Source organism: Cervus elaphus, chromosome 7 (genome assembly GCF_910594005.1).
Source record: "Cervus elaphus chromosome 7, mCerEla1.1, whole genome shotgun sequence".
Classification (NCBI taxonomy): Eukaryota; Metazoa; Chordata; class Mammalia; order Artiodactyla; family Cervidae; genus Cervus; species Cervus elaphus.
Window position 1 is genome coordinate 10195683 of NC_057821.1, and position 27211 is coordinate 10222893.

Genomic DNA, 27211 nt, shown 5'->3' on the forward strand with positions numbered 1-27211 from the left:
TATGTATTTATATAAATTGCTAAAATGCATACATGATTCTATACATTATAATTTATATAAGAAATAAATTACATTAAAAGTTACTCAGTAAATATAAAATTAATTTCAATATTTTAGCTTTAAATCTTTAATTTAACTTAAAAATTTTATTTATTTATTTGTCCACATGGCATGCAGGATCTTCCCCAACCAGGGACTGAGCCCATGCCCCCTGCATTGGTAGTGTGGAGTCTTAACCACTGGACGACCAGGGAAGTCCCAAATCTTTTAATTTAACTTCTAACTTAAAAAAATTGTTCAGTCTTTCTTAACCTTGCATTAAATAAAAGGAGTAAGCTTTAGTACATATGATAGACAGTATATCTGTGGTATTAAATTTCATGGAGACGGGGCAGTTAGGAAAAAACATCTAAACAGGCTCCTAAGAGGTACTAATGATGACAAAAAGGTTGAGCAGCAGTAACATTAGTGTAGGTTTACCTCTTGGTAGGATGGTGAATAGTCCAGAGCTTGGGGTGGTGGTGCCTAGACTGGATTGAAATGACTCCCTGATGGTAGGTACACCAGCTGACAGTTAGAAGGTCCCACGGTATTTTCCTTTACCTGGAAATAGGGTAGAAAGGATAGGATGGAAGTGCAGAACAGAACAAGTGTCCTTCATCACACATATGGAGAAGAAATAGTCCCTGTTCTTACAGTGCTTAGAGTCCAGTTGGAGAGATAAGATAGAAACATGGAAAGTTCATTCATTTAGTCAGAATTGAATTCAAGATAAACAATAGAATATTTGACTTATTGCAGACAAACTTTGATTTGTGTACACTCTTCTGTGTGTTTATAATGTCCTTGTTAGTGCGGTGTTTTTGTGTTCCATCATTCTTTGTTTGTGCAGTGTGTGATGACTGTCTGATATTACAGTTTTAGCTAAGATATGAAAGGAAATAATATTGGTCCCTGTTTGTTGGAGAGTCTGGCTTATGCCTGTCCAGGTGTTGTGTTGAGAGGCGGCAGTACCAGGATCGCCGGGTTTGGGGGAACCAGTCTGTCAACGCTGTCAGGTGGGCCTGTGGGAGACCTAAGATTGGGATTCTGGAATCCTGAGTTTTGTTGCTTCTTTTGTCTCTCTGGATATCTGGCAGCCATTTACAGAGATAATGGAATATGCTTTTCTAAAAAAAACAAACACAAACTTATAGAGTATATCCTTTGCAGTTCAAAAGAGAATAGCCTCAGCCTCGCAAGTCAGCTGCCATCAGAGCCTTTGGCTGTACTTACGAATCAGCCAGGCCTGGGAGCCGACCCTCAGGAGGACTTTTCAGTGCTTCAGGTGGTGTTTAGGCCTCTTTGTTTCTTATGCTTCTTTTCACCGTTATTTGTCTTTGTAGGTGTCTCTGCAAACAGACTCACCGGTGGTGCAATGCAGCTAACCTTTCGCAAGATGGCATTTGATTATTACCCCTTCCACTGGGCAGGTAGGAGAATGCTGAATGCGTGCAGTTTTAGTGTGGCTGAGGTGTTGAAGACTGATGCCTGAGTTCACCCCTGATTGTCCAGCAGAAGGTTGCCTAGGATTGCAGCACAGGCTCAGAGAGGTGTTGGCTATAGTCTTTTTTCAAGAGGACATCTCTGGAAACTTGCAGGGTCTTCTGTTGATGACTGTTTATCATTGATGAGAAGTAGGAGGGGAGGCAGTGCCTGAGATGTGGCATTTGACTCTGTGCTCTGCCCCTTACTTCCACTAACTTTAGAGCCTCTCCAGTGGTCCATGGGCAAAGAGTAGCAGTCAGCAGCTGGCCTTTAGGGAGCCTTAGGAAAAATCACATACTGAGTCCAGAAGAGCTTGAGTGCTCTCACTAGATAATTTTTTCTTATCTTAGAGAATTTTGGATTGGTGGTGAGGGATCAGATTCTGAACTATGGAAAGCTATACCAATAGAAAAGAAAAACTAAAACATTGGATCATGATCTTAGACTAAAATCTTTTTGGCTCATTGCACAGGTGATAGCTGTAAACATTGGGTGCGTCACTGTGAGGCCATGGAGACCCGAGGCCAGTGGGCGCAGAAGCTGGTGACAGAATTTCAGAGTAAGATGGAGAAGTGGCATGAGGAGACAGATCTGAAACCACCCTGGCACCTGGGAGTAGACTCTTCCTTCCGGAGGAAAGTAGGTGGGTTATGAGGAGCTGGAGGAATCCCATAACTTTGTCACTTGACATTTGCCTTTGAGTATCCAGTGGCAATAAAGCACTGGCCTGGCTAATGATGCTAACTTTATCATACCAAGAGACATTCATGACTTCTTTTCTTTATGGGTCCTGTTTGTCTCCAGGCAGAGCTACAATGAGGAAGAGCAGTTGTTAGCATCTCTATTCAATATTTATCTCTGTTGCCTTGGTCTGAAGGAGAAGATGATTTTTGAGTTCCCTCCAGAAGCTTGCCAGTGTTGACAAGCTCTTTTCTACATGTACCGTTAACGATCTTAAAGAGTTTTTACTTTCTGAATTCTGTTAATAATGAGAATTGAATGTATCCAAATCTCTTTCCCACCTTCTTATTTTTACTAGATTCTTTCTCCAGTCCTCGAAAGAACCCCCTTGAAAGAAGCCCGTCTCAGGGCCGGCAGACAGTTTTTCGGCCTCCAGCATGGAATCGCCTGCGCTCTAGCTGCTTGGTCATAAGGGTGGATGACTTGGACATCCACCAGGTAAGGAGCCCATGATATGGGGAAACAGGGCTGCAAAGAGGCAGGGAAGCAGTTCATTCATTCATGTCTCTGCTTTTTAACACGCTGTGTAGGTTTGTCATAGCTTTTCTTCCAAGGAGCAAGCATCTTTTAATTTCATGACTGCAGTCACCATCTGCAGTGACTTTGGAGCCCAAGAAAATAGTCTGTCACTGTTTCCATTTTTTCCCCATCTCTTTGTCATGAAGTGAGAAGTGATGGGACCAGATGCCATGATATTCTTTTTTTTTTTTTTCATGATATTCTTTTTTTCTTTTTTCTTTTTCTTTTTGTTTTTTCATTTTTCATTTATGTTTTCTTTTTGTTTTGATATTAGTTTTTTGAATGTTGAGCTTTAAGCCAGCTTTTTCACTCTCCTCTTTCACTTTCATCAAGAGGCTCTTTAGTTGCTCTTCGCTTTCTGCCATAAGGTTGGTGTCATCTGCATATCTGAGGTTATTGATATTTCTCCCGGCAATCTTGATTCCATCTTGTGCTTCTTCCAGCCCAGTGTTTCTCATGATGTACTCTGCATATAAGTTAAATAAGCCAGGTGACAATATACAGCCTTGACGTACCCCTTTCCCAATTAGGAGCCAGTCCATTGTTCCATATCTGGTTCTAACTGTTACTTCTTGACCTGCATACAAATTTCTCAGGAGGCAGGTCAGGTGGTCTGGTATTCCCATCTCTTTAAGAATTTTCCACAGTTTTGTTGTGATCCACACAGTCAAAAGCTTTAGCATAGTCAATAAAATATAAGTAGATGTTTTTCTGGAATTCTCTTGCTTTTTCTGTGATCCAACAGATGTTAGCAATTTCATCTCTGGTTCCTCTGCATTATCTAAATCCAGCTTGAACATCTGGAAGTTCTCGGTTCACATACTGTTTGAAGCTTAGCTTGGAAATTTTGAGTATTACTTTGCTAGCGTGTGAGATGAGTGCAGTTGTGCAGTAGTTTGAGCATTCTTTGGCATTGCCTTTCTTTGGGATTGGAATGAAAACCAACATTTTCCAGTCTCATGGCCACTGCTGAGTTATCCAAATTTGCTTGCATATTGAGTGCAGCACTTTCACAGCATCATCTTTTAGGCTTTGAAATAGCTCAGCTGGAATTCCATCGCCTCCACTAGCTTTGTTCATCGTGATGCTTCCTAAGGCCCACCTGACTTCGCACTCCAGGATGTCTGGCTCTAGGTGAGTGATCACACCATTGTGGTTATCTGGGTCATTGAGATCTTTTTTTGTATAGTTTTTCTGTGTATTATTGCCACGTCTTAATATCTTCTGCTTCTGTTAGGTCCATACAATTTCTGTCCTTTATTGAGCCCATCTTTGCATGAAATGTTCCCTTGATATCTCTAATTATCTTGAAGAGACCTCTAGTCTTTCCCATTCTATTGTTTTCCTCTATTTCTTTGCATTGAGCACTGAGGAAAGCTTTCTTATCTTTCCTTGCTATTCTTTGGAACTCTGTATTCAGGTGGGTATATCTTTCCTTTTCTCCTTTGCCTTTCACTTCTCTTCTTTTCTCAGCTATTTGTAAGGCCTCCTCAGACAACTGTTTTGCCTTTTTGCATTTCTTCTTCTTGGGATCAGATCTAATCCCTTGACTCTATTTGTCACTTCCTCTGTATAATTGTGAGGGATTTGATTTAAGTCATACCTGAATGGTCTAGTGGTTTTCCCTACTTTCTTCAATTTAAGTCTGAATTTGGCAATAAGGAGTTCATGATCTGAGCCACAGTCAGCTCCTGGTCTTGTTTCTGCTGACTGTATAGAGCTTCTCCATCTTTGCTGCAAAGAATATAGTCAATCTGATTTTGGTATTGACCATCTGGTGATGTCCATGTGTAGTGTCTTCTCTTGTGTTATTGGAAGAGGGTGTTTGCTATGACCAGTGTGTTCTCTTGGCAAAACTCTCTTAGCCTTTGCCCTGCTTCATTCTGTACTCCAAGGTCAAACTTGCTTGTTACTCCAAGTATCTCTTGACTTCCTAATTTTGTATTCTAGTCCTCTATGATGAAAAGGGCATCTATTTTTGGTGTTAGTTCTAGAGGGTCTTGTAGGTCTTCATAGAACCATTTAACTTCAGCTTCTTTGGTATTAGTGATTGGGGCATAGATTTGGATTACTGTGATATTGAATGGTTTGCCTTGGAAATGAACAGAGATCATTCTGTCGTTTTTGAGATTGCACCTAATTACTGCATTTCGGACTCTTGTTAGCTATGATGACTACTCCATTTCTTCTAAGGGATTCTTACCCACAGTAGATGTAATGGTCTGATATAATTCCTCTGAATACCCCACTACAAACCTTTCATGAAAAAGATGAACTCATAGGTCGTGTTTGTCAGGAGTGAGAATGCCTGGCATCCATGTGAAAATCACTCTACTCCCTGTGACAGACACTGGAAGAATTATAGAGGCTTTATCCTACCTCAGAGGAAACTGAGGAAATTCTGTTTGGGGTGCGGTACAGATGCTAACAGCCACTTGTCTTTGCCTAGGTTTCAACAGCTGGACAGCCCAGTAAGAAGCCATCGACACTCCTGTCCTGCAGTCGGAAGCTTCACAACCTCCCTACTCAGGTCTCTGCCATTCATATTGAGTTCACAGAGTATTACTTCCCTGATAATCAGGAGCTGCCAGGTAAGCATCTGCCCTGGTCATTTCTTGCTGTCTAACTCATCCTGTTCACAATAGTCAGCCTTGGAGTCTCCGCTCCTAGTCTGTTGGTTAGGAGTTTTAGTTGTTTGAGTTAGTGTAGCACACTTTTGTTGAAAACTCTGCCCTGAAGATTCCTTGGCTCTCTCTTTTTAATTTATTTATTTTTGGCTGTGCTGGGTCTTTGGCTGCGCGTGGGCTTCCTCTAGTGGCGAGCAGAGGCTCGTCTCTGGCTGCAGCGCATGGACTTCTCACTGTTGGCGTCTCTTGTTGCGGTGCACAGGCTCTGGGTGCACGGCTCTGCAGTTGTGGCACACGGGCTTAGTTGCCCTCTGGCACATGGGATCTTCTGGACCGGGGGTCAAACCCGTGTCCCCTACATTAGGACCACCAGCGAAGTCCGATACCTTTGCTCTCTTGGTAATAAAATGAATATTAGTTGGTAAGTAAGAGTCAAGCTGCTACTTCATTCATGTCGATTCTTTTTTCTCTGCTTTCCAGTTCCCTGTCCCAATCTTTACATTCAGTTAAATGGTCTGACATTTACTGTGGATCCTGTCAGCTTACTCTGGGGAAACCTCTTCTGCCTGGATTTGTACCGCAGCTTGGAGCAGTTCAAAGCTATCTACAAGCTGGAAGATTCCAGCCAGAAAGATGAACATCTGGACATCCGCCTGGATGCCTTCTGGTTGAAGGTAGGGTAGAGAGTGGGATTTCTGTTCCCTGTTGGCAGCCACAGTTGCATTTCTACCATGACTGTAATTCAAGGTTCTGCACTGCCCATTGGATAGAAGGAAAGCAGTTTTACAACCCAAGTGGTCTGTCACGCATGTATTAATGGTGGGTTGCAGAGATGCTCAGCTGGCCATTCTGAACTGGGTCTCATTTTCTCTCTGAAGGTGAGCTTCCCGCTGGAGAAGAGAGAGCGGGCTGTGGTGCATCGTCCCCAGTCCCTTGTCCTGTGTGCCTCAGGCATGACTGCCACCAATACCCGTCACGCTGCACACTGTAGCCGTCCAGACCTCCAGAGTCTCTTCCGGGGTTTTGCTGCTACTGAGTTCTTTCATTCCAGTTATGTTCAGTTTCCCAAGGTACCAGGTGGCTTCAGCCTTCTGCACATGTTTTTTATAGATCACGCCTTCCAGATAGATTCCTGCCTCCCACAGTCTAGTGTCCTCCCCCCTCAGAGGCTTAAGGCTTCCCAGGACCTCTGGTCCATCCACTTCACCCAGATCTCCTTGGACTTTGAGGGAACAGAGAACTTCAAAGGCCGCACACTGAACTTTGTGGCCGCCTTCCCCTTGTCCATTTGGGCCTGCCTACCCCTCCGCTGGCAACAAATGCAAGCACGGAAGCTCCGTATGGCCACAGAAGGGAGGCTGAAACCATCCGCCAGCTTTGGCAGTCCTGTCCATTCTGAGGCCCTTGCCCCTGACACTGTGTCCCATCAGAGGTCAAAGACTGAGCATGATTTGAAAAGCCTGTCAGGCCTTCCGGAAGTCATGGAGATCCTGAAAGAAGGCAGCGGCAGTGTGGACAGCAAAGGGCCTCTGATGGAGCTGGAGGACACGGCGGGCGTGCACATGCTTGTGCACTCCCCTGCGCATGTCCGCCTGCGGCTCGACCACTACCAGTACCTGGCTCTCCTTCGCCTGAAGGAGGTGCTGCAGGGTCTTCAGGAGCAGCTGACTAAGGATACAGAGGCCATGACGGGGGCTCCCCTGCAGAACCAGACGGCCTGCATTGGCATCCTCTTCCCCAGCGCGGAGGTGGCTCTGCTTATGCATCCTCCCCCTGGGGCTGATGAGGCTGACTCTGAGGGTTCAGATACCACCAGCCTCATAGATTCAGAGCTCTCTGCTTCAGAGGACCGGGAGCTGAAGTCTGACGCCTCCTCAGAACAAGGCCCAGCAAGCCCCAAGAAGGTTCTGGAAGACGGTGGCATTGAACATCTGGATGCATCCCAGGACAGGCCATTGCCTCTCCACAACAACGGAGAAGTACAGGATGCAGGTTCTCTTGCCCAGCAGGAGGCAGGGAAGGGCCACGAGGCAGTTGATTCCTTACAGGCCAAGAGACTGAGCAGAGCCCAAGCATCTGACTCACCAGCTGAGTTGAAGGCCCCAGGGAGCAGGGATTCTGCTGTGAATGGTCAGGGCGAGCTCATCCCCTTGAAGAATATAGAGGGAGAATTATCCAGTGCTATTCACATGACCAAGGATGCCACCAAGGAGGCACTGCATGCCACCGTGGACCTCACCAAGGAAGCTATGTCCCTGACCAAGGATGCCTTCAGCCTGGGCAGAGACCGAATGACCTCCACCGTGCACAAGATGCTGTCTCTGCCACCGGCCAAGTGAGTGGTTCTCTGCCTCCCTCAGTCGCCTCATCTTTGCCTTCGAGCTGTGGCCACGGGGCTCGGGCCTCCTGCCACGCACGCTTGTAGACTGGGAAGTGCTTGTAGTCCAGGAGTGTGTGTAAAATGGGCTAGTTAATGTGGCAAAGGCTTTAGTTTTCAGAGCTGTCTGGAGAGCAGCAGAAGAACTTTCAGGTATTTAGAGGATAATAGGTATTTCAGTCAGAGATTTTCTTTTCAGGACTACATCTAATCCTGTGATGGGGGAGAACCCAGAATTATAGTAAAATAACAGAATCCCATGAATTTTCACATGCCTCCATGTATCTTAGTCTGGTCTTGGGCAATTTTCAAGTCAACATTTATTGCTTCATAGCATCAAGTTATCTCTTTCACTGATTCCCTATTATTGATACAGATACACTGTATCAGAATAATAATGCCAGTATGATATTTTATTCTTTTCTGTGGGCCCTCGTGTAATGTTTTATTTGACGTAATCCCACAACAGCCTGAGGAGTTCACTGCAGATGTTTGTAGCCCAATTCATAGCTGAGGAAATGGAGGCTTCAGAGACCAGAGCCCATGGATCCTGTCTTTTATACATTGAAAAGCGGGAGCTTTGGATTTGCTCTTTCTGGTACACCTATCAATGTCTGCCAGGGTAATAAAGAAGGGAGGATTTCATCCATTCATGTAACAAATATTTTCTGATCCCTTACTCTGCACGAGGCCCTGTGTTAGGCATTGGGGCTATAGTAGGGAGTAAGCAGAAAACAGAAATGTGCAATCAGAAGGGAGGGAAGGTATAGATTTCTTCCACGAGTGTCTGTGCTTTCAGAAAAGGTAATGAGAACTATGGAAAATCTTTGCTGAGAAAATCAATGGATTTAGAGCTTTTGTTTAAGAGGATTTTCTTAAATCGGTCTCAAAGCAAAGCCTGCAAGTGGGCTACTATCTGCTTGGCCAAGGTAGCCTAGGAGGAAAGAAAAGGAAAGCTTAAACGATAAGTTATATAATAATACTAGGCAACATTTATTGACTGCTTTCTATGTGTCAGAAACTGTCCTAAATATTACAATATTAACCCAATGAATTATTATAGGAACCCTATAAGGAAGGAACTAATATCACTCCCCACTTTACAGATGAGGAAACAGGCTCAGAGAGGTAAGAAACTTGCTCGAGGTCATACCGCTTGTGAGTGTTAGGGTGAGGACTGAGAGCCTGAGCTCCCAGTCACCAAATGTGCTGCCTCTTCCAACTGGAGACGAGTGAGGGGTGGGGACAGAGGTGAGAGGGAAAAGAAAGGTGCGTAACACAGACTCGTTCAAGCACCAGCACCGCTCCCCCCGCCCAGGCCCGTGGCCTTTGCTCAGGCCCCTTTCCCCAGGGCCCCCTGCGCAGTCAGCCCTGCCAGTCCGTCCATCCGGAGCATTTGTAACTGCGCAGTCACTCACACGTCTCTGAAGTAGTCATCTTTTTCCTTGGCTGCTCTCTTCCTTTCATCCTGTAAATGTAACTGTTCCACAGCACTAGGCTATCCATATTCTGATCACTTTTATCATCATTTTATTTTTTAAATTATAAAAATGGGGTCTTCCCTGGCAGTCCAGTGATTAAGACTCCATGTTTCCACCATAAAGGGCCTGGGTTCAGTCTGTGGCTGGGGAACTAAGATCCTGCATGCCACGTGGCATGGCACCCACCCCACCGAAAAATTATCAAAATAATTTGTGTTCATTTTGTCGACAATGTAGAAAATAATAAAGAAGAAAACATAAAAGTCACTGTAATGACACTATCCCGTGCATGCGTGGCATGCTCAGTTGCTGCAGCCGTGTCCGACTCTTTGCGACCCGCTGGATTGCAACCCACCAGGCTCCTCTGTCCATGGAATTCTCCAGGCAAGAATACTGGAGTGGGTTAGCATGCCCTCCGTCAGGGGATCTTCCCAACCCAGGAATCGATACCATGTCTCTTATGTCTTCTGAATTGGCAGGCAGGTTCTTTACCATTGGCACCACCTGGAAAGCCTGACACTATCCAGAGATAGCCCTTATTGACTTTTGGATCTTCCAGATTTTATACATATATTTGTGTATCCATGTGAATGCTTGTACGTGTTTACACATATGAAGTACACACATTTTTAAAATAGGATTATGTTATTTCTATAGAATATAGAAAATTTCCAGTTTTATTCACTTTGTTTAATTATGAATAGATTCCCATTCATGAAGTATTTGAATATGTAATTTTTAATTGCTCTATTTTTGTTGTTGTTCAGTTGCTCACTTGTGTCCGACTCTTTGTGACCCCATGGACTGCAGCACGCCAGGCTTCCCTGTCCTTCACCAACTCCTGGAGCTTGTCAAACTCATGTCCATCGAGTCGGTGATGCTATCCAACCATCTCATCCTCTGTCGTCCCCTTCTCCTCCTGCCTTCAATCTTTCCCAGCATCAGGGTCTTTTCCAGTGAGTCAGTTCTCATCAGGTGACCAGAGTATTGGAGCTTCAGTTTCAACATTAGTCCTTCCCATGAATATTCAGGACTGATCTCCTTTAGGATGGACTGGTTTGATCTCCTTGCAGTCCAAGGGACTCTCAAGAGTCTTCTCCAACACCACAGTTCAAAAGCGTCAATTCTTTGGCAAATTGCTCTATTACATTCTTGCAAATAGATGTATCATAATTTATTCATCCAATTCACAGTCTAGACTGAGGGGAGTCATTTAGTCTGGTTCTACTTTTTTCTCAGGTGAAACCAATGCTGTGTTAAATGTTCTTATTTTTGTGAACATGACTCTTTATTCATATCTAAATCTTTAGAATAAAACCTGGGAAGTGGAATTATTGGGTCACACACTACAAACATTTTAAGGTTCTTGATGAATTTGCCAAACTTTCAGATTTAGATCATTCTGCATTTTTGAATACATTTTGTTAACTTTGAACAATATAGGAGTTAGGGGCACTGAATCTCTGTGCAGTTGAAAATCTGCAGGTAACTTATAGTTGGCCTTACCTATAAAATGATGCCGGCATATCTGTGGTTTCAACACATCCATGGATTCAACTAACTGTAGATCATGTACTATGTGTGCATGTTCAGTCGCTAAATCATGCCCAACTCTTTGCGATCCCATGGACTATAGCCCGCCAGGCTCCTTTGTCCATGGGATTTCCCAGGCAAGTATACTGGAGTGGGTTGCGATCTCCTTCTCCAGGGCATCTTCCTGACTCAGGGATTGAACCTGCGTCTCCTGCATTGCAGGTGGATTCTTTACCACTGAGCCACCTGGGAAGCCCTGTAGTACTATATTATGTACTATTGAGAAAAGATTACATATAAGTGGACCTGTGCAGTTCAAACCTGTGCTGTTCAAGGGTCAGCTGTACTTTTTCTCTTGGTTATTTTGTCCATTGCCTCACTTCTGCAGGAGTCCTTGTTTTCAGTCCTGACTTCCTTCCCTCCCCTGCTGTTCCTTTAAAACTATCTACTGTACATAGTTCCACATGGATCTCCAGGGGTGCCTTAAACCTCACATATGTAAAACTAAATTCCTTATCCCAGACCAGCTCTTTTTTTCTTTCCTCATTCTCCTGCTCATTCAAGCTCTGCCTCTTCCAGGCATTTGTCAGGTTCTGACCATACTTTTAAACTTAGGCATACTTTAGAATCATCTGGAAGCTTGTTAAAACACAGACTGCTGAGCCCTACCCCCAGAGTTCCTCTTCTAGGAGGTCTGAGATGAAGCCTGAGAAGTTACTTTTTAATGAATTCCCCTTTAGAGGAATTCCCCTAATGCTCCTAAGAGGGTGACACTGTACAGGGCTCTAGGGAGTCTCACATCAGTTTTTCCTGTCTGCTCCCACAGGTGGAGTATTTTAGTAAACTACTAGTTGATTTCCTTGTTGGATGTCTTTCTGTCTCTAGCTTATTTGAAAAAGGCAGGTCAAAAAAAAAAAAAAAAAAAAAAAGGAAGGTCAAACTTCCTAAAACACAGGTACAATCCTATTATTTCCCTATTCTAAACCTTTCTGGCTTTTTCTTTATTCTGAGTTGAGTTTGACCTTCTTAGTGTGGCATTATCAATTATTTTGACATATCCATGTGACACATTATTGTTTTTTTTTTGAAAAATAGACTGTTTTCTAGAGCAGTTTTAGCGTCATAGCAATATTGAGTGGGCAGTACCGAGATTTCTCATCTGCCTCCAACACGTCACAGTTTTCAGAGCACTTTCATGCATTGTCTTTTATCCAGGGTTTCCTATGATCTGGCTGGTTTCCTATGATCATGTGGTTAAGTGAAAAAAAGCACTTAGCAAGAAGTTAGGAGACTTGGGTTCTACTTAATTCTTTTAGCTGAAACTGAGTCAGTTTCTTCACCTATAACACAGGAGGGTGTACTCAAAAGGTCTTTACAAGTTTCTTTAAGGAAACCTTTTAACTTTATCTTCTGTTGCATTCCCCCAGCAAAGCCCATGCCCCAGCTGAGCTGAGCTGCTTGCTGGTCTCCAAGGTGCATTTTGCTTTCTGGTGTCACAGCTTTGTTCAGGCTGTTTCTTCCCCACAGAAGGGCCTCTGTGCTGTCTGCTTCACAGTCCTTCAAGGACCACCTCACACATCATGTCTTTCCTCAGAGCCATTCTTGATGCCCTTCTCTTTATCCTTTCCCTTTTTTGGTGTTGTCTAGCCTTTGGCTTGTACCCCTGTCCCTCTTACAGGGTGTGACTTACTACCATTTAATGTTACTTGTGTTTAGTCCCCTCTCCTGATAGAATACACTTTCTTTGAGGACAGGGGGTGTCTTATTCATCACTGCCCACCACTGCCCTGCGTCTTGTATGGTGCTTTGTATGCAGAAGTTATTCAGTAAATGCTTGAGGAATGACTTTGGGTACAACTCATAAACACCAAGGCTGTAGGTAGTAGGTCTCTGCTATACATAGGATAATCCTGAATAACCTTGACATTTGACAATGGAGAACTGCCTGTGCAGTTTGAAATGCTGGAATAGGAGGGTTCAGAAAGGCCCAGCAGTTGAAAAATGGTGTGACCCCCCTTCTACAGAAGGTAATAGTTGACATCAAAGTTTATGCTTACAATAACTGTCTGGGCTGAAAAGGATGGGTATTGCAAGGGAATGAAACAACGTGCCTCCTAAGCCACATTCATGGTTTCTGTTTTTGTTTTTCATACAGGGAGCCTGTGGCCAAGGTAGATGAAGGGGTGGCAGCCCCTGTAAGTGGAGGTGCTGCCCGACTCCGATTTTTCTCCATGAAGAGGACAGTATCCCAGCAGTCATTTGATGGCGTCTCGTTGGATAACAGCGGCCCTGAAGACCGGATTTCGGTGGACAGTGACGGCAGTGAGAGCTTTGTGATGCTCTTGGAGTCTGGTAGGTGGAAGCGAGCCAGGCAGAGTTGGAGAGCCTCAAGAGGGTTCTTCTGATGTCTGTACTGAGACCGGCAGGATGCAGAACGAGCTGAGCTTTGATAAAGCAGATATTTTCTTAATCAAAACCAAAGAAGAGTGAAATTTTAGTGGATTTGTGACTCTGAATTTATCCTCACGTCTTCTAGGTTATGGATAGGTACTTGACCCTTATCACAGAACAACGCTCAAAGAAGAGAGCACTAGTCTTACAGCCTGGAGCGGTGGCAGTGGGGTTAATTATGTGGCCCTATCAACGGTGTGTGTGTGTGTGTGTGTGTGTGTGTGTGTGTGTTGCCTATCTTTTGCTTAACTGTGTATTTCATTGTTGGAAAATAACTAGAAGCTTTTTGTCTATAGTAAAATGAGTAACTTTCAGGAGTTAGATTAAACCCCACTAGGAGTTAGACTAGTTCTTTCAGCTTATCGAAATGAAAACTTTTAAAATCGTCCCTTGTGTGCATGCTAAGTTGCTTCAGTTGTGTCCGACTCTTTGCAACCGTATGGACTGTAGCCTGCCAGGCTCTCTGTCCATGGGATTCTCTAGGCAAGAATACTGGAGTGGGTTGCCATGCCCTCCTCCAGGGGATCTTCCCTACTCAAGGATCGAACTCGCGTCTCTTGTGGCTCCTGCATTGCAGGTGGATTCTTTACCACTGAGTAACCAGGGAAGCCTAAAATCGTCACTTAAGAGTATCTAAATGAAAATAAAATAAAAAGAGAATATCAATCCAGTCCAATCACTCAGTCGTGTCCAACTCTTTGCGACCCCATGAACTGTAGCACGCTAGGCCTGCCTGTCCATCAACAACTCCCGGACCTTGCTTAAACTCATGTCCATTACATCATGATGCCATCCAGCCATCTCATCCTCTGTCATCCCCTTTTCCTCCCACCTTCAATCTTTCCCAGCATCAGGGTCTTTTCAAATGAGTCAGTTCTTCACATCAGGTGACCAAGTTTTAGAGTTTCAGCTTTAGCATCAGTCCTTCCAATGAACATTCAGGACTGATTTCCTTTAGGATGGACTGGTTGGATCACCTTGCAGACCGTGGGACTCTCAAGAGTCTTCTCCAACACCACAGTTCAAAAGCATCAATTCTTTGGCACTCAACTTTCTTTAAAGTCCAACTCTCACATCCATACATGACTAATGGATACACCATAGCTTTGACTAGACGGAACTTTGTTGGTAGAGTAGTGTTTCTGCTTTTTAATAAGCTGTCTACATAGCTTTTCTTTCAAGGAGCAAGTGTCTTTTAATTTCATGGTCATGAAGTTATGCCTCAGTTCAGTTCAGTCGCTCAGTCGTGTCTGACTCTTTGCGATCCCCGCATGCCAGGCCTCCCTGTCCACCACCAAGTCCTGGAGTCCACCCAAACCCATGTCCATCGAGTCAATGATGCCATCCAACCATCTCATCCTCTGTTGTCCCCTTCTCCTCCTGCCCTCAATCTTTCCCAGCATCAGGGTCTTTTCAAATGAGTCAGCTCTTCACATCAGGTGGCCAAAGTATTGGAGTTTCAGCTTCAGCATCAGTCCTTCCAATGAACACCCAGGACTGATCTCCTTTAGGATGGACTGGTTGGATCTCCTTGCAGTCCAAGGGACTCTCAAGAGTCTTCTCCAACACCACAGTTCAAAAGCATCAATTCTTTGGCATTCGGCTTTCTTTATAACTCTCACATCTATACATGACTACTGGAAAAACCATAGCTTTGACTAGATGGACCTTTGTTGGCAGAGTAATGTCTCTGCTTTTTAATATGCTGTCCAGGTTGGTCATAACTTTTCTTCCAAGGAGCAAGCATCTTTTAATTTCACAGCTGCAGTCACCACCTGCAGTGATTTTTGAGCCCAAAAAAGTAAAGTCTGCCACAGTTTCCACTGTTTCCTCATCTATTTGCCATGAAGTGATGGGACCAGATGTCATGGCAATTCTTATTTCATTTATTCTTCTGCCGTCTTCCCTTCTTCCCATATTAATGTGAAGGAAATCCCAACCATATCATTTTATCCATAAATATATAAATATTTTCATTACACATCTCTAGAAAATACAGATTTTTAACCAAATTAAAAGTTTTTAAAATTATGCTAAAATGTACATAACATAAAATTTACCATCGTAACTATTTTTAACTATGATTTAGTGGCATTAAGTACCTTCAGATTATTGTACAACCATCACCCACTGTCTATCTCTAGAACCTTTATATCTTGCAAAACTGAAAGTCTGTACCCATTAAACAATAACTCCTCATTCCCTCTTCCACCAGACCCTAGCAACCACCATTCTACTTTCTTTCCGTATGAATTTGACCACTTTAGATACATGACTGGCTTATTTCATTTAACATGATGTCCCTGTGGTTCATTTATGTTGTATGTAGCATATGTCAGAATTTCCTTCCTTTTTAAGGCTAGTATTTATTTTTCATTTGTACCATATTTTGTTTAACTGTTCTTCAGTCCATAGACACTTGTGTTGCTTCCATTTACAGACTTTTTTCAACATGACCAAATACCATTGTCACACTTTAAAAAATTAACAATAATTCCCTAAATTCATTAAATATCCAGTTAGTCTTGAAATTTCCAGTTTTCTCATGAATGTCACAAATTTTTCGTTTTTACAGTTGTCACTAGAGATTGGATTTGAGTAGAATTTTTTGACTTTCCAAGTCTTGTTATCTTTCTTTTGCAGAGTCTGGTCCAGAATCTCTTCCACCGGGATCTCTTCCCAATGCTGTGGACAGTGCTGGTGCTCAAGGGAGCCCTGTTGTGGACAGTTACGGCCAGGGGTCACCGGAGGCCACCAGTTCGGTCTCACCCAGTGGGGAAGCCCTCAGTCTTCAGCTGGTCAGCTCTTCTGCTTTCTTCTCTGCAGAGGGTGGGCTCTCAGCTGGCAGCTTGGGACTCAGCTAAGCGAATCTCCCGTTACAGGTCTCAGTTCTGGTCCTGAAGGTGAATGAGGTGTCTCTGGGGATTGAGGTACGTGGTGAGGACCTGACTGTGGCCCTGCAAGCAGAGAAGCTGACCCTTCAGCAGCCGGGCACTGTGGGACTCTGGCAGTTCCTGCACGGACAGTGCCCAGGTGAGGATGGTGGGATCCCGGGAGAGCTGGTGGGATTTGCGCTGGGGTGGGGAGGAGGACAGTCGGACTGTCCTGTGCTCCAGGGGCAGCCAGCCTAGTGCCACGTCCTTGGTGCTTCTCTCCAGCAGCCGTCAGAGGGAGGAAGAGGTCTAATGAAGCCTCCTTCTCACAAGGAGCCTCCCAGAGCCCTCACTGAGGCTTTGTGCTTGGTAGGCTAGTCTCCATCCTCACCTCTCAGGTGCTCCTTAGCCTCATATGGGAGGACGGTGTCCACGTCTTTGTGGGCTGCTAGCATCAAGCTGTATCTGATCAGGGAGCTTCTGATTCAGTCCTTTGATGTAAATTATCATTTATACTTTAAAGGATGGCAGAAAATATCTGGACTTAAACTACATGCTTCGTTTTTTAAAAATTATATTTTAAAATATTGAGTAGATATGCTTGTAAAGTAGAATGCTTGTCAAAATATATATATAAGGTCTAAAATAATCACAATACAATGAATGTATGTACCCACTACCTAGTTTAATAAATAGAATAGTACCATTAAGTTTGAGCCCTGGGAGCCCCTCTCCAGCACCTTCCTCTTGCCTCTCACCTATTATAGGGGATCGATCACTATCCTGAATTTGTATTTTTCATTTTCTTGCTTTACAATTCTTCTGCATTTTTTTTTTTAATCAATGTATTATTTAGCTGTGCAGGCTTTCAAGTTTTTCTAAGTGGAATTATCGTTTATATTCTTTTGTGATTTTCACCTTTCAAGTACTATGATATTCTTCAAATCCTTCTAGGTTGTTGAGTTAGCTATAATTCATTCATTTTCACTACTTAATAATATTCTATTGTAGAAATGTATGACTTTAAAAAACTGCTTTAACGAGGTATAATATGCATACTAAGAAATTCACTCTTTGTGTGTACTTTCATAAATATTAGTAAGCTTACAGAGCTCTGCAACCATCACCATCACCCCCAAAATCTCTCATGTATTCTTTACTCTGTTTATTTCCTCATTCTATTCTGAACAGATATGTTTATTTCCAGGTTTTTTTGCTGTTTCAAATAGGATTGTTTTCACATGCCCATCCTTGTATATTTCTCCTGTTATGTATGTTGGAGAGTTTCTCCAGGTTTATATTCCTGAGGAAATAATTGCTAGGTCATTAGGGTAGGTATAGCTTTAATTTTGCTGGATAATGCCCATTTTTTTTCTCCAGAATAGTTGTACCAATTTACAGTTTTATAGGTTTGTAAGTTGTTTCATAGCTTTGGCTGCACCTGAGGTTATTCTTCATGCAGTTTCGAGTAAATTAGCATAGATCCTGCTTGGCTTCCTGAGAGAAAGATGAGAGGACCAAGACTTGGAGAAAGGAAGAGATGATCAAATTTAGCAGAGTTGAGGGTCTACTGTTTGTTTATTTGTTTTTGGCTGCACTGTAGGGCTTGTAAGATCTCAATTCCTCATCCAGGGGATGAACCTGGGTCCTAGCAGTGAAAGAATCGAGACCTAACCACTAGACCTCCAGGGAACTCCCGAGGGTCCTCTGTTTTAGCTTCACCTTGGCCGTTAGCCCACTGCCTCTGATTCTAAGCAAGACGAGCTTTTTAATTGGTCCTTACTGTCCCTTCCACCATGAGAGGCATTAGAGCACAGTGGCCAAGCCCATGGTCTTTGCAGTCAGGCAGCTTGCATGCAGCTCCTACCTTGCTACTTGCAAATTGTGTTACTTTGTTGGTTTTTAAAAAATTATTTATTTATTTTTGGCTACACTGGGTCTTCATTGCTGCATGTGGGCTTTCTCTAGTTGCAGTGTGTGGGCTTCTTACTGCAGTGGCTTCTGTTGTTGCAGAGCACAGGCTCTAGAACATGGGCTCCAGTAGTTGTGGTGCGAGGATCTTGCTGCCCTGTGGCATGTGGAATCTTCCCAGCACAGGGATCGAACCTGTGTCCCCTTCCTTGGCAGGCAGACTCTGAACCACTGGACCACCAGGGAAGTCCACAAGTTTTGTTACTTTGGCAAGTTACTCTCTGTGCCTTAGTTCTTTCATCTGTAAAATGGGAAGATAATAATACTTCTGGTACAGGGTTGTTATGAATATTCAGTTCAGTTCAGTTGCTCAGTCATGTCCAATTCTTTGCGACCCCATGGATTGCAGCACACCAGGCCTCCCTGTCCATCACCAACTCCTGGAGTTTACTCAAACTCACTCCATTGAGTCAGTGACGCCATCCAACCATCTCAGCCTCTGTCGTCCCCTTCTCCTCCCGCCTTCAATCTTTCCCAGAATCAGGGTCTTTTCAAATGAGACAGTTCTTCGCATCAGCTGGCCAAAGTATTGGAGTTTCAGCTTCAGCATCAGTCCTTCCAGTGAATATTCAGGACTGATCTCCTTTAGGATGGACTGGTTAGATCTCCTTGCAGTCTAAGGGACTCTTAAGAGTCTTCTCCAACACCATAGTTCAAAAACATCAATTCTTCGGTGCTCAGCTTTCCTTATAGTCCAACTCTTACATCCATACATGACTACTGGAAAAACCATAGCCTTGACTAGACCAACCTGTGTTGGCAGAGTAATGTCTCTGCCTTTTAATATGTTGTCTAGGTTGGTCATAACTTTTCTCTCAAGGAGTAAGCGTCTTTTAATTTCATGGCTGCAGTCACCATCTGCAGTAATTTTGGAGCCCAAGAAAATAAAGTCTGCCACTGTTTCAACTGTTTCCCCATCTATTTGCCATCAAGTGATGGGACCAGATGCCATGATCTTTGTTTGCAATGTTGAGCTTTAAGCCAACTTTTTCACTCTCCTCTTTCACTTTCAAGAGGCTCTTTAGTTCTTCTTCACTTTCTGCCATAAGGGTGGTATCATCTGCATATCTGAGGTTATTGATATTTCTCCTGGCAATCTTGATTCCATCTTGTGCTTCTTCCAGCCCAGTGTTTCTCATGATGTACTCTGCATATAAGTTAAATAAGCAGGGTGATAATGTACAGCCTTGACATACTCCTTTTCCTATTTGGAACCAGTCTGTTGTTCCATGTCCAGTTCTAACTGTTGCTTCCTTACCTGCATAGAGATTTCTCAAGAGGCAGGTCAGGTGGTCTGGTATTCCCATCTCTTTCAGAATTTTCTAGTTTATTGTGATCCACACAGTGAAAGGCTTTGGCATAGTCAATAAAGCAGAAATAGATGTTTTTCTGGAACTCCCTTGCTTTTTTGATGATCCACTGGATGTTGGCAATTTGATCTCTGGTTCCTCTGCCTTTTCTAAAACCAGCTTGAACATCTGGAAGTTCACAGTTCACGTATTGCTGAAGTCTGGCTTGGAGAATTTTGAGCATTACTTTACTAGCGTGTGAGATGAGTGCAATTGTGCAGTAGTTTGAGCATTCTTTGGCATTGCCTTTCTTTGGATTGGAATGAAAACTGACCTTTTCCAGTCCTGTGGCCACTGCTGAGTTTTCCAAATTTTCTGGCATATTGAGTGCAGCAGTTTCACAGCATCATCATTTAGGATTTGAAATAGATCAACCGGAATTCCATCACCTCTACTAGCTTTGTTCATAGTGATGCCTCCTAAGGCCTATTTAACTTCACATTCCAGGATTCTGGCTCTAGGTGAGTGATCACACCATCATGAAAAAAGATGTCCTTTTCATTATAGGGGACTGGAATGCAAAAGTAGGAAGTCAAGAAACACCTGGAGTAACAGGCAAATTTGGCCTTGGAGTACAGAATAAAGCAGGACAAAGGCTAATAGAGTTATGCCAAGAGAACACACTGGTCATAGCAAACACCCTCATCCAACAACACAATAGAAGACTCTACACATGGACATCACCATATGGCCAACACCAAAATCAGATTGATTGTATTCTTTGCAGCCAAAGATGGAGAAGCTCTATACAGTCAGCAAAAACAAGACCGGGAGCTGACTGTGGCTCAGATCATGAACTCCTTACTGCCAAATTCAGACTTAAATTGAAGTAAGTAGGAAAAATCACTAGACCATTCAAGTATGACCTAAATCAAATCCCTAATGATTATACAGTGGAAGTGAGAAATAGGTTTAAGGGACTAGATCTGATAGACAGAGTGCCTGATGAACTATGGATGGAGGTTCGTGACATTGTACAAGAGACAGGGAGCAAGGCCATCCCCAAGAAAAAGAAATGCAAAAAAGCAAAATGGCTGTCTGAGGAGGCCTTACAAATAGTTGTGAAAAGAAGAGAAGCAAAAGGCAAAGGAGAAAAGGAAGGATATACCCATCTGAAATGCAGAGTTCCAAAGAATAGCAAGGAGAGATAAGAAAGCCTTCCTCAGTGATCAGTGCAAAGAAATAGAGGAAAACAAAAGAATGGGAAAGACTAGAAATCTCTTCAAGAAAACAGTAATACCAAGGGAACATTTCATGCAAAGATGGGCTCAATAAAGGACAGAAATGGCATGGACCTAACAGAAGCAGAAGATATTAAGAAGAGGTGGCAAGAATACACAGAACTTTACAAAAAAGATCTTCACGACCCAGATAATTACGATGGTTATGAATATTAGCTATAAAAGTGCTTAGAGCAATCACTGGCTGGTAATTAATTAATATCTTTTCCTTCTGTCTTGCTTCGCAAAGGCACAAACTTTCAGGACTCCTCCACTTTGAAGACTGGCCACATCAGGCCAACTGTGGGCCTTCGCTTTGAGGTGGGGCCTGGTGCAGCTGTTCATTCCCCTCTGGCCACACAGAACGGCTTCCTGCATTTGTTGCTTCAGGGCTGTGACCTTGAGCTGCTCACTTCGGTGCTCAGTGGCCTGGGGCCCTTCTTGGAGGATGAGGAGATTCCAGTGGTGGTTCCCATGCAGATTGAGCTCCTGAACTCCAGGGTCACTCTAAAGGTGAGAGGAACTTTGGGGTTTACCCTAGACTTGGTCAAGCAAGGGACTCTTGACCCTTGACCCTGTTAACAGTGACAACTGTTAACTTCTTCTCATGTCCCTGTGAAATGTGAGGAGGACCAAGTGAGGAAAGGCATGTTAGCATTCAGTACTACAGTAGTACCTAAGTATGTAGTGCCAGCAGAAAGTTCTAGGTTTAAGTGAGGGGGGCCTTATCTCTAGCCCTGGCCTTTGGCATGCAGCATGACTGTGCAAGCCCACAGGTTAGCAGATCCTCAGTCTCACTGTGTCTAGAATGGGAGAGACTCCCTATGCCTCTCATGCCTCGCTAGAGTGTATGGATAAACAGTGATGGCAAAGTGCTTCCAGCTCCACGGTTGGAAGCATGGCTTGTTACCTAAGCTGCTCTGAGTTGGTTGGGGGCCTCACGCGGCTTCTCTCTTGCCTGCAGGATGATATCCCCCCCATCTACCCCACCTCACCAGGCCCCATCCCCATCACTCTGTCTGTGGAGCACGCAGTGCTGAGTCGGAGTGACGATGGCGTCTTCCACATAGGCGGTGAGTTGGGCTCGTCAGCCTCCTGGCTTCTCTACCTTTTTGCTCCTGTAAGGAAATGGTGACAACTAGGAACAGTCTGTGTGTTGCTGGCAGTTTGTCATTCAGATCCTTTACTTTTTTCCAGCTGCTGCTCAAGACAGACCATCAGCCAAAGCATCTAAGAGTGAGAAGAGGCAGCCCCCCAAAGAACAGGTGTTTTTGGTGCCCAGCGGAGAGGCTTTTGGTCCACAGGTGAGGCCCTAACTGAACAGTACCTTTCCTGTAAACCCTTCGGGGCTGTAATCACAGAAGTGGGCAAAACCCAGAGGGCTGACAAGGTTGCTTGTGCTGGTACAGCTGGGCGGTCTGGGCTCTTGTCACCTAGCAGCAGCTTCTGGAAGTGCTGAACCGAGGCTGGAAGTCAGGAGCTAGAGATGAATGCCTGCTGATGACATCTTCCACCTGCTGTTGTCCCTGCAGCTGATGAGCTCTGAAGAGGGGATTAGCCTCTGAGAAAAGACCTTGCTGGTTCTCTTGGTCATTGATCGAACTTGCGGATTGTGCTGCTTAAATTCTCCCTCCTTGTTCCCTTACTGGATGTTTTTGCACGGTGTGTTACCTTATTGATTCATCATGAATTCTTTGTTGTTCCTCAGGTGAATGAACTACCTACCCTACGAAAGGAACTTATAGAAACTAAACAAGCATTGGCTCAAGCCAACCAGGATAAAGAAAAACTTCTTGAAGAGATTAGGAAATATAACCCCCTCTTCGAGCTCTGACAGCAGCGGCTCAGCCGTCTTTGCCGAGGAGAGAGGAGGAGATCACCAGCAGCCGCACCACCCGTGACAGACTCCGCCCAGTGCTGGACAAGTCGGCCGGGACACGCAGCTCGCTCCTGGCGGCGTCCTTTCTACTAGCGGTCCTGACTTGGGTGGAAGATGGGGCAAAGCATGCCCGCGTTCCGGGGAGTGGCGGGCCACTTTGTGCGTGGCTCAGGCATCACGTCTCGCCTGTCCTCTTGGCCCTCAGCACACTAGGTGGAATCTTCTCCACACTGTAGGGTCATTTCACCGCCTGGTTTCATGGCAGAGACCTTTGCTTGCTCCACAACCTGTGTGAACAGGGCAGAGTCCCCATCTCCTCGGTCAGTCACCCACAGAGTCACCAAAGGTTCTGTGTCTCAGAGCTTGGTTTCTGTAGCGGACCTGAGAAGTGCCGCGGCGGTAGAAAGGAACAGGAAGTAGCCAGCAAGGCGGGAGCCAGGGGAGGCACAGAAATAAGTGAGACGTGGATTCTGCCTTGTTTGGAAAGGAAACTAAGCTCCTGTCATCTTGGCTGATGTTACAATCAGATTGTCCAGGGTTAAGCTTCCTCTCTGTCATGCCTGTCATTGTTGTGATGCTGTGGTAGGAAGTAAACAACAGTAGCAGCTCACTTGTATCATCTCTCCCGTCTGTAACACAGTTTGTTTGAAATTTAAATCAAGAAACGGTTCACTCTGGGCTAGGTTGAGGTCATGGCTTGGTAGGGATCATAGGAGAGCTTGGTTCCTTCTGAACCCACTATTGCCAGCCGTGTCCTGTCTCTTCCACAGCTGCCCCTCACAGGTTTTTTCCTGTCTCCCTGGGGTCCCTGGCACATCAGCGTTCCCAGCACTATGATTTCCTACCAGCAATCTCCTTAGCCCTTGGTGGTGTCGGAACTGAAAATGTGTTTTATACGGTAACATAAACATCTCAGCCAGTTGCCTCTCACCTGCCTCTATCACTGTGGCTTTTTAAAATCATGTTATTTTGACTTAAGTAAAAAAAAAAAAAAAAACAGAAACACCCTTCAACCTAGTTAGGTTTTGCCCTGACTGCTGAAAGTTATTTCCCCCTCTTTCTTTCCTACTTAATTCCTCCCCAACACTCTATCTTGATCCATACTGCTCTGTGCTGTGCTTCAGGCTCTGTTGATTGGACAGAAGTTCATCAGCAAACTCACCTTGAACTGGCGAGACGGTAAAATAATGATTTAGTAGTGTCACTAAAGTCTTAATCATACATGACCTACTAGAGGAAAGATAAAATGGTTTCCTTTATGGGGAATCATGCCTGACTTGTATATTCTAGTTTTTTGATGATAAAAAGAAATATACATTCAAGAAGGAACAAGATCTAATTTGCTCAGACTTTTAAAGACTTTTTGTTGTGATTTTCCACCAAGACAATTTTAAAAACAGCAATTACTATGAGTTTATGGGAATATCCTTTCGTGCTTAGGAAACAACTGAGAGACTTAAGAATAAACATCTTTCTGAGAGAATGTTAACAGGGTAAGTTCCCTATCGGTTGATGCTTGGTTTAACCTTATTTAAGAATTTTATAAATAACGTGAAAGTAGGATATTACAATGCAATCAAATATCACTACTTCCAGGCAGTGAAGATAAACCAGAGGAGATTAAAAAAAAATTTGCAGAAGATTCACAGACTGAGCTGTGAATACTCATCAAAGTGTCAGGTGAGATTCTCTGTAGGTTAGTGTGAAACAGTGCCCTAACAGGAGAATCAGCAACCACTGAGACAGTGAGCTCAGGAAAGAAATCTAAGCATTGCCAAAGGGAAGAGGGGTCAGAGTGCTACAGGGCGTATGGAGCCAACACGGAAAATAGCATCTCATGAAAGACCATGGTAACGCCTTAAGTGATCTGTGCACTTCTAGGGACCTTACTTACAAAGTATGTGGTAAAAGGAGAAAAGGTCTAGAGAACAGCAAAAATCATCATGGGTGGAGGTACACATCTTTAAAATGTGAGCTCCACTTCTGAAAAGGATGAAAGCGGAGGGTAGTGTTAGGTCAGGTATTCAGTCAAGATCCAGGACATGTGCTTTGGGTCCCAAAATACTAGGGCTGGCCCTTGCAGCCTTAGCACCTACAAGCACTTCTTGTAGCAAATCAGAAACTCCTAGGGCTCTCTGTTCAAGAAGTGGTGCTGTAAGAAACTGTATGGGTGCAGAAGGTTTAAGAGGAATCCTTGCATGATGACTTTCCAAAAGGAATTATAGGAAACTAGGGTTATTTGGTGATACACAATGGAGTTACCCACTGCATCCCTCCACAGACTCCCCTTTAAGTGCTTCTGTCAAAGGCAGAATGATGAACAAAAGGGATCACTGGTCCTCTCCAGTGTGGCGTGTCTAATGTTCTTAGAGGGGACAGAGGAAGAGCCAGTAGCCAGAAGATAGAATTATCCAACCTGGAGTTCACCTGCATTGGTCTAAAATCACACTCTGGTCCTCTTCCCTTCCCCTGCTTTCCTGCCCTCCCTGTCCCTCCACGCAAAGAATTGCCTAGTATACTTTAAGTATGCGCTTAGGAGGAGGCAAGAGAAACAAATCTGGCAAGCGCCGAGGCTCACCCCTCAATGACCAGAGCTCACTCAGGTTTCTGGGCTCTCTGGCGCTCTTGTCCATGTGACAAATGTAGCCCTAGAATTTGAATTTCCTTATGTGACCAGCTTTGGCCATTGTCTTGAAGTTCCTCCCTCAGGAAATATGGTAGAGGGTCAGCATCCCATGGAATTTTAGTGAAAGTCAGCTTGTATAACTTCATACTCCTATTCACTGGGGGAAGAAAAACTTTCATAATGAGGAAATGTGATCTTGTTGGTAGTCCTCAGGATAAATGAAAAGGATGGAAGGAAAGAAATAGTAGTATAAGCTCCTTTGGACTGCTGACGATTTCTGCCTTGGAGCTTTAAGACTGTGAACACGAAATAATAATACCTCAAGAAAATGTCTGGAGTGAAACACCACTATCCAAGAGACTTCCACCACCACACAGTCAGCATGTCAGCTGTGAAGTGTTTACACCTTGTGTTACCTGTGACTGTCTAGGTTTCCTGTTACATGGAGGTACTGGAGATACGCTTTAGTGCATATGGACTGGTTTAACTCTCAGCGAAGCTGCAGGAGTGGTTATCAATCTCAAATTCTGTTTTTAACTCACTGGAATCATTAAGCTAGTTTATTAGACCTAAGAAGAAATGGGTTCTAGTCTAACGATGGCTGCATTTTGCTGTGTATTTAATCTGACCCTCATTTTGCCACGGGCCTCCACCTTTATGTACACTTTTTCATGGTTCTGAAAGGAATGGTTCCTGTGTTTGGAATATACAAGGCTTAAGGCAGCCCTCACATACCACATAACTGAAATTCCTCCATTTCATCCACTTACGTCAGTTTTCCCATTGGCTAGTTTAGGGTGTAGTGGAAAGAAGGTGTAGTTTGAACATAGCAATACAGGAACTTTCCATTCCAAACCTTTAAGGTTTGTTTGTTTTTTTCCCTCCCTTATATAATATTTACCTTAACTTAAAAAACAGTTAATAGTAATACCACAAAATGATGGAAACAGCATTGCTACACAAGCTAGTAGGATGACATCTGGTTATTTGAGAACTGCAAGAGCTGCATCACTGCTTTGTGATTGACCAGTCATTACTGTGCTTCAAGAGATTGTAGTGTGATTGTGATGGCTTCTCCTTTCAGGGACTATAACCTTCCCTGGAATCTTCCCCTACCTCCTGCTAGAGTAGGAATATTCCCATTCACCTCTGGGTAGGTACATATAGTTGCTGTTGTTGAATGGGGATTATTATCTCCATCTCTTACAACAGATACAAGGGGAAATACTCTTAGATAACCTTTAACTGTGAGGCTTTGCTAAGTGGCTATACTTGGGGTGTGAACTTTCTTCTTTATTATCTATAAATTTCAGCCTTATCCAGTATCTCATATTGCAATAGGTATAGCTCCTATAACCACTTAAAAAGCCTCCTCTGGAGCTGAGATATGTATTTTTATTTATTTGGTTTTCCCTGCAGTTTTTGGTCAAGATTTAACCTGAGTCTTACAGCGTTTCTTTGTGGAATGCATCACTGAAGCGTCTTCTCCACTAGCTAAGTACATGTTTAAAGCCATGAGTTTTAATGCTAGACACTAAAATCCAGATTTGCCCAACTTTGTGTGTCTCAGCTGTTTCCCCTACTCAGGGTGCTAACCAGAATTGGAATCTTTACTGACATGCTCAGGAAAGCTTCAAAAGGGAAAAGCTTCAGAACCCCTCTCCTTATGGCACTGAATAGTAGACAGGAAAGAACTCTTGGGGATTGCCCATTGCCAATTATATTACAGTAGCCTTATTACTGCTAATCGCTGTCAGTATAAAAAGTCACTCCATTCCCCTCTACTTGAGGAAAACAATGAGAATGTACCCAGTGAACTGGAATATTGGTCAGTATTGAGAACTTTTAATGTTGCAATATCTAATCCAACCTTGAGTGTACTGGTTCTGTGAACCACCTGAAAAAAGCAAATTAAACTTATTAAACAGTACTGCTTCTGGTATATCTGTTGATAGGAATTGAAACACATGAGCTTTTACATTGTTCTTAAGTGCTTTAAATATTCTCTTATGAGATACAATCTTAATGGTTCTAGTA

At 43.8% G+C, this 27211-nt stretch overlaps 1 protein-coding gene across 3 annotated transcripts in view; it reads left to right on the forward strand.

Annotated features, from left to right (window-relative positions):
- Positions 1–27104, forward strand: part of UHRF1BP1 (UHRF1 binding protein 1) — a 73604-nt gene extending 46500 nt beyond the window's left edge. For all 3 annotated transcript variants that reach the window (XM_043907225.1, XM_043907226.1, XM_043907227.1), the window contains 13 exons: positions 1386–1472; positions 2000–2170; positions 2567–2706; positions 5237–5378; positions 5895–6088; positions 6293–7749; positions 12961–13157; positions 15900–16054; positions 16139–16289; positions 20920–21182; positions 21634–21742; positions 21867–21973; positions 22378–27104. In XM_043907225.1, the coding sequence (XP_043763160.1) occupies positions 1386–1472; positions 2000–2170; positions 2567–2706; positions 5237–5378; positions 5895–6088; positions 6293–7749; positions 12961–13157; positions 15900–16054; positions 16139–16289; positions 20920–21182; positions 21634–21742; positions 21867–21973; positions 22378–22503 (3299 nt within the window). In that variant the 3' untranslated portion in view covers positions 22504–27104. The remainder of the gene's footprint in view (positions 1–1385; positions 1473–1999; positions 2171–2566; positions 2707–5236; positions 5379–5894; positions 6089–6292; positions 7750–12960; positions 13158–15899; positions 16055–16138; positions 16290–20919; positions 21183–21633; positions 21743–21866; positions 21974–22377) is intronic.
- Positions 27105–27211: the final 107 nt, after the last annotated feature.